The following is a 9,626-nucleotide window of genomic DNA, read 5'->3' as shown; positions in this document are numbered from 1 at the left end:
AAAAGGAAAAAGCAGCGGACGGTCTTCAACTTGCTACAGCAATGCCCAAAAAACTGTCCACTTGCGCGACCATTGAAAATGGCATATTTAAACAACAAATACAATTCAAAAGACAGCGCGCATGCGTAGCCAAGTCGTTCAGCGAAAGTAACTGAGCAAGTTTCAGTAGTTTTTTTTTCTTTTTTGGCAAATGACCAAAAACAAACTTACTACTGCTGGTGCATTTATAATTTTTTGTTTTTGTTTTTTGTATATCGACAGCGAATATTTATTTTAGAGAAGTTAATTAGAAAAGCACGAAATTTCAGAGTCTTGATTTGGATATGTTAGGAGTTACGGTCGCTTCGTATTTTTTTTTTCAAAATTTCAAGATCCAGTTACTTATGAAAACAAAAAAAAAAAGTTAGCCGCACACCCTTGAGTCTAAAGTATTTTTCTCTAAAAAAAAATTGTTGGCCGAGCCTAGGGGTCACCTGTTTAGATTTTTCGGTGACACCTACATATTATATTGGAATAATGAAAATATTTACTAAGCAAAAGTTGCATGATATTTCAGAGTTTAAATTAGATTATAACTGAGATCTGGTGGGTAACGCGGTAATTGTCTCCTCAAAAAAAAAAAAAAAACATCAATATACTCGTATCATACTGTAATATTCGACTGCAAATTCCGTAGTTTTGACGAAGGATGACTAAAGGCTTTCGGCAAAAAACAAAACTCGAAATCGTAGGTCCATGAACATTGGAACAAAACAAAAAAAAATGTTCTCCTCAAGACAAGAACATCGAAATATCATATTAAAGATGCGACTATTAATGCCGAAGATTGGGCGAAAAATGCCCCAGTAAACATATTGGTGCAGCGTCCCAGCAAACACAGTCTCTAACGTTAGAGAAATGTTTTGATTTTACATTAGAGTTCTAATGTAGTTCTCGAATCGAAAATCAGAACCTAGAATGATTAGAAAAACATTAGCCATTAGAAACCATTTAGAATTCACCATTAGAATACGATGAGACATCTAACCTCTTTCTCGATATTGAGAACTAAGTCCCCTTTTTGTAGAGGATTCTATAATTCTCGTCGGTTTGCCTTCTTACCTTCTACCTTTGAGAAACACATTAAAATTCGAATCGTTTTCTAAATGTTTGTTGGGGTAGTTTAAATCGCTTGTTTCCCATGTTTCTTTGTCTTTTTTCCAAGTCCTGCTGAGTGATTTAAGTCTTGGCTTGCTTTGTCATCCACCCGTATGCCTAAGTTCAGTTTAACCTCCTTCGTAAAGCATGAAGTTTCGATTAATAAGTTCAACAGCATTATGGAAAAGACACCACCCTGCAGGGTTCTCTCTTTAATCCTTCAGGGCTTAGAGGTTACACCTCAAAACGCGGCCGATAAGTGTCGGCCGCTCAGGTAATTCGCAAACCAACGCCTCATTTCAGGTGGCAGAGAAGATTTGTCTATGTCTGTAAGAAGAACTGAGTGACTGAGTCCGTCGAAAGTTTATGGAGAAACCAACTCAAATAGGCGATTTTAATTAATATCACGATTTATCTATCTATGCGTTTATGGCATTAAGTGCCGTGCTGACACTAAGTGTGCACTTTAGGGAAGACATTCTTATATACCCCAGTGCCCGCTGATGTTGTGTGAATGAGTTGAAGTATCAAGGCCTCAACTGTCTTTACTCTTGGGGAAAATAGAGGTGCCGGGCAATGACTCTACGTTGGCAGATTTCCTGGATGTCCCTGGTGAGATAATTTACTCCCGCTGCTCCCAAATGTTTTAGCATCAGCATGTCTAGAGCGTTCCGACCAATGGCTTTGCTCATAGGCTTTTAGCCTTTCCGGTTACTAACCGAACTTCATCGTTAGTGTTGAGAAGTTTGCGCAGCCGTTGTTTGGCGCGCGCTTCATCGGGAACGACGAAGTAAAATTACCAAATGTGATACGACACTCGGTCTTTGTACTTCGTCTGGTTTGAACAAAGAGCTTACTTGCACCACCGGCGAAGTTGCAGGTCTTTAGATGTTCCTCACATTTTGTCCGCTTATAATCTCAAAATTGAGATCCCTAATGCGTGTCGTTCGAATGGACACCGACGCTCCAGCTCTGAAAGTATTCAACTCGAAACCCGCTGGTGGTAGCAGAGGAAGAGGGAGACCCCCACTGCGATGAAAAGACCAGATGGATAAGGACTTGGCTTCACTTGGCATTTCCAATCGGCGTCAGTTGGCACAGAAGAGAAACGACTGGCGTGCTTTGTTGAACTCGGCTAAAATCGCTTAGGCGGTTACAGCGCCAAATAAGAAGAATGCGGTACCGTCTGATCACATTGGCATTGATGGTTGCGATCATTTCCTACGGCTGCTGCTTCGTCCGGGATGTTGCGGCGCAATGCATCCCTGGGTATGAAGCGTATAGTAACAGTTGCGACCAGTTGTGATAAAAAGTATGGATACCACAGTTCATTGTTATTGTTGGAACAGCATACAAATTCCCCAGAGTTTTTGGGGTGTTGCTGGAGTGACAGTCCTTGTCCAGATATAAATCTGGGTCGTTCCGGTTACGTAGACCCGACTGTCGTGGGAACGCACGACAATCCAACTGGCGGACGCCAATAACAATAAAAACAGCCAGAGACTTACTCAGGGCTCGAATCGTCACATACGATATCGTACTACTCGTCACGTAAAAACACATTTTTTGGATTATGACATACGTGAACGTACTCTTTTTCCCATTCAGCTTATACTGCCTGACGTATCACGTAATTTTCTTTCGTATCGTTTTCGATCCGTGAACGGATGTTACGATTCGAGCCCTGCTTATACTGCCTGACGTATCACGTAATTTTCTTTCGTATCGTTTTCGATCCGTGAACGGATGTTACGATTCGAGCCCAGTTTCTTGCTTATTATTTCGCTGTTTGGATGCTTGATTTCAAAAAATTAATGACAATTGTAGACAACCCAATTAATTCGCAGTCGATCGATTTAGTCCCAGTGGGAGAGGATTGTTTAAAAGACTTTGGTATATTTCGATGCTTGCGCATGTCACACTTACCAATATTCCGCCTTATGTTGTTGTAGGGCCGATTATGTATTACCAGGTTAAAGCGAAATTGGAAACTCTCCCAATATTCGCTCCGATGAGTCTACGTAACCGGAACCATTCAGATTTATATCCGTCACTGCAGCATCATTATCCAACAACTCTCCAATATGCTCAACAAATTTCATTTAAAACTTCTGGCATATGACGCATTATATTTAGTAAGCCTGACAACTTAAGCGAGTATTGCTTCTGGTCACAGAAAGATTGAGTAAAAGCTTAAACAGACGGCAGCGTTGATCTCGGGAACTAACTGCAGTTGATCCGGACTAAAGGCCGGTTGCTCAAAGCCTGGTTGACACTAATCATCGATTACAATCGTTATCAACGTTTTCGATTCCATGCATATAACATTCTGTCGGTAACGTCGATAACGCTGTTTAACCGGGGATTAGTGTTAACCAGGCTTTGAGCAACCGGCCCTTACTCCTAGAGTTAATTCCCAAACTTTACTAAAAAAGAGTCAAAAACATTTAATTAAAAACAACTTTGAAAAAATATAGAAGTTATAATTGAATGAATAAAAAAAAATTAAATGAATATTCTACTGGCCGTGGGAACCTACGACCTCGCAGATCGTAAATTCGCATGAGTGCCATCGGTCAAGGCATAATTTTGATCAGATCAATTGCGGCGTTAATCCGGATCAACGTTGCCGTCTATATATGCTTTAATACAACACCTAAATTCCATTAAATAAAAGAATTCATCTTCTAAGTCCATTTATACATTTATATTTTGTATAAAATATGTATTCAGAAAATAAAATGTTACTTAACGTTAGTCTAATAAATAATTTTGACTCCACACAGCATCAAAACTACCTTAGAAATTATGGATCAGTTACAGTTAAGTATGTATGTACGTATGTTAAGGTTGTACATTTGCAAATCATTCAGATTAAAGACTTAATAATGGTCCGATATCTCAAGAATATTTACTTGTCACGTTGAAAACATACATACATTTTGTATAACTACATATGTACATACAATGCTGATGTAATCAGTTAACTTAAACTAAACTATAATTAAATATCTTAAACTTTTTCTTTAATTAGCATTTCTATGCATGCGATGAAGCGAATAGTAAATTTTTTATTCAAATTTGATTGAGTTTACACCCATGTCAATTTGGCCCCCCCGATAGCTTCCACGCTTCTTCTTAGTTTTCTCGTGCTTAAACGACTTTCCACGTGTATATTTCAAATCTTTGTTAGCTCGTTCACCCCACGAACCAGATGCATTTCTCTGTAAAGCAATAAAATTAAGGTTTTGCATAGTCTTAATAAAAGAAAAGTCGGTGAAACGTAAACGAAATTGCTAATTTGTGTCCTTAAAATACATTGCAATGCATTTGTCTAATCGTCAAAAGTGATTTTCTTATTCGATGTTGAGTCGAATGACTTGTTGAAGGGTTTATTCGCTCCGCCGAAATTTCCACGTCCCGAACCACCACGGCCACGTCCACCGAAACCGCCCCGACCACGATCACCACCTCCTCCGAATCCGCCTCGACCACCTCCACGGCCGCCACGGTCGCCACCAAAGCCACCGCGACCGCGACCGCCACGGTCACCACCAAAGCCACCGCGGCCCCGACCGCCTCGGTCACCACCACCACCGCGTCCACGGCCGCCGCCATTCTCAAAACCGCCAAATGATTTTCTATCACCAAACTTTTTGAAGCTACCATCGCCACCCTCACCATCGCCATCGCCACCGCCACCGTCACCACCTCGGCCACCCCTGCCTCCTCTGCCACCAAAGCCGCCGCCACCTCTGCCTCCAAAACCGCCGCCGCGACCACCAAAACCGCCACCACCTCTCTTATTCTTGAAGTCTCCACCTTCACTCTAGAATGCAGCACATGAAAAAGGAAACACAAATTATTTTATTTTTGAAAAATACCAATTCAAAAGACACAGAATCTGTTTTTGGATATTACACTCCAGATAAACAGATTCTGTTATAAATGCAGAGATTTAAAAGATTTTAATGATAAGAAATATTTTCAGGTTTTATGTCAAAGGCATAAATCCCCCGAAATCAAGTAAGTGCCTCAGCCTCAACATTAATTTGTACCGATTTCTATAAATTTGTGAATTCCATTTTCAGTTGCTTGCAATCATTTCGGAGCACAACAAGAACAATTTCGTCCTACATTTCACCCACGTTGTAACCTTTATTTGAGGCACTTACCTTGGCTTCGAAAGACATATCTTTTACACGTGCATCTATTTCTACCTCCTCCTCACGCACGCGCCTAAATGGTGTATTTTTCTTTATTTCACCACCTGAATTTCTCTGCTCGTTTATTTTTGATTTTCCATTGAAATTGGGTGAAGATGAAAAGCCATTTTGCTGCTTTAAAATTTGAAATAATACATTAAAAATCTTATCAAAATATACTGTAGCTCAAACAAATGACCCCGTTTTCTTTTTATTAAATATTGGTAATGTTTTTCGAGCTAAATTTTTTTGTTGTTTTAAAAAACACCGTCTAAGCTTTATACAAAATTTAGGAAAATTCAACAAAATTTCATCAAAATTTCAAGTTTTTAATCTGAATCTTTAGAACATTTTTGGGTATACAGTTTTATAGCCCATACAAATTTGGTCTAATAAAGTGCAAGTTTTAAACGACTAAAAATCTCGATGATTTCTGAGAATTTTTTGTTACGGATTTTGCACTTTTTTTCAATATAATCAAGAATTTCTTATGACATAAAATGCGGGAAACCGTTAGCCACAAGATTTCAAAAAATCAACGCCAGTTATCGAAAAAAAAAATCTCAAAAATCAACGCAATTTTTTAGCCGGTTGAAACTTGCACTCCATTTCTTTGAGTTGCAGTATTTCTAAGGAAAGTGAATTGATCTACATTATAAAGCACCAAACTGATGAACATTTTTCGAAATATACTCCCTAGTTTTGAATTAAAAAATATCATTTACTAAATATTGTGAGGGGAGGGTAAAGCTGCCTTTACACGGGTCGATTTCTGTCGACTGTAAAATCGACTGGACAAAACGTTCACATTTTACGGTTTAACGGCCATTTACATGGGTCGATTTCGGTTGAACGACAAAAATCGGGAAAGGACAGCTTAAGCTCCTAAATATGGTGAACGGTTTTTAGCTATTTTTCTCCAAATCCACATAAAATTTAATAACTTATTTACTCACATTTATGTATAATTACATCCACGTATTTAGCTTACCTTGCCTTCGCCACTCTTTACAAAATTGCTATATTTCTTGTTAGCCTGATTTTGTCCAGCAGCAGATTGATCAAATTTTCTTTTCTCTCCAACTTTAGGATTTGGCTTTTGTTGTACCTTTTCCTGATTATTATCATCGTCATCATCATCATCCTCGTCGTCATCGTCAGAGCTGCTATCCTTCTTCTTTGCTGGAGCAAGGACCTTTGGTGTGGGCTTCGGCTTTTGATCTTCGCTATCATCCGAATCGCTATCATCACTTGAGGCTTCAGCTTTCTTAGAAGCAGCAGCTTTCACAGTACCTACTGCTTGCTTTTTGGGTGGTGGTTCATCGTCCGATGACGAATCTTCAGAGCTTGATTTTTTCTTTTTTGCTGGAGTCTTGGCGGCCAGTGCTGGTTTCTTTGCTGGTGGTGCTTCGTCCTCTGATGAGTCTTCTGAACTACTAGAATCGTCCTTTGTTGTTTTAGCAGCGGCTACATTCTTCTTAACTACAGGCAAGACTGCTGGCGTTTCTTCTTCACCCGAACTATCGTCCGAACTAGAATCCTTCTTAACTGGGGCCACCTTTTTGGCTGGCTTTTTTGTTTCTTCCTCAGAACTGTCTTCCTCACTCGAAGATTCCTGTTTCTTGGCAACCACAGCTGCTTTTGTTACGGGTTTCTTTGCAGCAGCAACCTTCGGTTTTTCCTCCTCACTCTCCGAATCAGAGTCTGAGGTATCTGCGGCTTTAGCAACAACTTTGGGTTTAAGCGGTGCAGCCTTCGTGGGTTTTGCATCTTCTTCGCTTTCCTCAGATGAACTATCTGAATCATCCTTTTTCTTAACTACAGCTTTGGGTTTTGCAGGCACAGCTTTTTGTGCTGGTTTGGCTGGTGTTTTGACCTCTGTTTCGTCGTCTGAGCTATCCTCACTTGATGAACTCTAGAAGAGAAATATCAGATTATCGAATATTGAATATACGTATGTATGTACATTAGACTGCATCACTCCCCATACAAAAAAAAATCGGTACTGTTTTTCCATTGGAATTATAAAATCTATTATATTTTAAGACGTCCACCAAAATATTTTGAAAAAATATTAGGATTTAAGTGAGCTGGACCGATTTTAAAATTCCTCCAAAAATGGAGTTTTTTATGAATAAAAATAGTTTCTTAAAATTTTTTTTTGAAAAAAATCCTCTCAAATGACAAAACGGTTCAAGCTTAAAAAATTTGCATAAAAATATTTTTAAAAAATTTAAAAAAAATTTTGAACGGAATCGTAATAATGAGATTTTTGATGCTGTTTTTAACTTTTTTCAAAGATTGGTATAAGAAAAACTTGAATAACTGAACCTTAACTCTCCCGATTTAGACTTGTGAGGTATTATTGGAAAGGTATTTTCTCACCCTTTTTATTTCTTTGCTAATAAACTCATTCAAAGGATGAAAAAGAAAGGTAGGATGAACGAACGTCATTCAAAGTGGAATTAACATGTGTTGGTATTTGAAAAAAAAAATATTGGGACACGAATGACCTTTTTTGCTCATAAATAAAAAAAAGTGGGACAATACCTTTCTACCGAGATCCCATAAGTCTAAATCAGAATAGTTTTGGCCCAGTTATTTAAGTTTTTCGTGAATCAATCTTTAAAAAAGTAAAAAAAAACAGCATCAAAAATCTCATTATTACGGTTCCGTTGAAAAGATTTTTAAATATTTTTATGCAGATTTTTTAAGCCTAATCTGTTTTGTCATCTGAGGGGACTTTTTTCAAAAAGTTCTTTAAGAAACTATTTTTATTCATAAAAAACTCCATTTTTGGAGGTATTTTCAAATCGGTCCAGCTCGCTTAAATCTTAATATTTTTCCGAAATATTTTGGTGGATGTCTTAAAATATAATAACTTTTGTAACCCCAGCGGAAAAACAGCAACTTTTTTTCGTGATGCAGTCTAATGTACATACATATATAAGTATAAGAAAATATTAGACGTGTGTCGAGTTAGCACTACACTTTTCGAAATTGGAAAAGTTAACTACGGCATTAATTGTAGTGTTTTTGTTGTAAATTTGTTGTGGAAAGAAAAAATTTGTAGCTCTCGTTTTTTAAGAAAAAATGGTATGTGGTGCTAACTTGACACCATACACCATTGTCGACATCAGAAAACGTATTTGAGATTCGATTTTTGGATATTTTTTTCGATTTTTCTTTTCTTGTACAGATTCCATTTTTGTTATATATTCTATTAAAAAAAAAAAATATTGTATGCTGCACGCAATAATTTGAATTCATTAAATTTGAAAACTCACAACTGCCTCCACCGCGATTTGAACTCGCGACTAACGATAGTTGAGTCGGAGGTCTTCTCACTGAGCTACTTTCGTATTGTACGAGTAGTGAGCATTTGCACATTTACATCGCAAGTTTCAACTGTCCCGCTCTGCATTCCTTTTGCACTAGTTCAGAGATAGTTCTGAGATATGTAGTTCGGAACTAGCGCTTTGCCAGACTGTCTCGTAATTTTACTGCAGGACTCTTATGCATTCATAAGGTAAAGGCTTTCGATGCTTTCTCCTGGTACGAAAAAACGCATGCTTGTTTCGTTGGTGCGTGGTAAACATTGATCCCTTATGGATACAGGCAGCTAAAATTTAAAAGATTGCATCTTTTTCCTAAATTTATTATAATCAGTAATTAAAAATATTTGTAAACCATCCGTGTGTCAAGTAATTGTTTTGGGCCTTTGGACGATCAATACCTATCACAAAATGTTTTCATGTGTCAATTCTGTCGACAAAGGTGCATGGTGTCAAGTTAGCACTACATACCATTTTTTCTTAAAAAAACGAGAGCTACAAATTTTTTCTTTCCACAACAAATTTTAAAATTAAAAGCTACAATTAATGCCGTTATAACATTTTCAATATCTCAATTCTATCGACTAGGTGTATGGTGTCAAGTTAGCACTACATACCATTTTTTCATAAAAAACGAAAGCTACAAGCTTTTTCTCTCCACAACAAATTTACAACAAAAAAGCTACAATTAATGCCGTTGTAACCTTTTCAATATCTCGATTCTGTCGTCAATGGTGCATGGTGTCAAGTTAGGACTACATACTAAATTTTGCTCGAAAAAGGGTCAACTCAATTTTTTCCAGAAAAACGAAAGCTACAAATTTTTTTTCCAAAACAAATTTTAAAGTTAAAAGCTACAATTAATGGCATAGTAACATATTGGATATCTCAATTCTATCGAGTAGGTGTATGGTGTCAAGTTAGCACTACATACCATTTTTTCTTAAAA

General features: G+C 37.6%; 1 protein-coding gene across 4 annotated transcripts in view; it reads right to left on the bottom strand.

Annotated features, from left to right (window-relative positions):
- Positions 1 to 9,626, bottom strand: part of LOC118746811 (nucleolar protein dao-5-like) — a gene marked incomplete at its 5' end in the record, with an annotated part of 29,894 nt that overhangs the window by 9,125 nt on the left and 11,143 nt on the right. The window contains 3 exon segments of one of the 4 annotated variants that reach the window (XM_036480733.1): positions 3,829 to 4,361; positions 5,313 to 5,477; positions 6,334 to 7,257. In XM_036480733.1, the coding sequence (XP_036336626.1) occupies positions 4,209 to 4,361; positions 5,313 to 5,477; positions 6,334 to 7,257 (1,242 nt within the window). 4 annotated transcript variants of the gene reach the window in all.

The sequence above is a fragment of the Rhagoletis pomonella genome, unplaced genomic scaffold (assembly GCF_013731165.1).
Source record: "Rhagoletis pomonella isolate Grant_MI unplaced genomic scaffold, Rhpom_1.0 Rhpom_scaffold_00011, whole genome shotgun sequence".
Lineage (NCBI taxonomy): Eukaryota > Metazoa > Arthropoda > Insecta > Diptera > Tephritidae > Rhagoletis > Rhagoletis pomonella.
The sequence above is the reverse complement of the archived record's forward strand: the minus strand, read 5'-3'. Positions and strand labels throughout refer to the sequence as shown.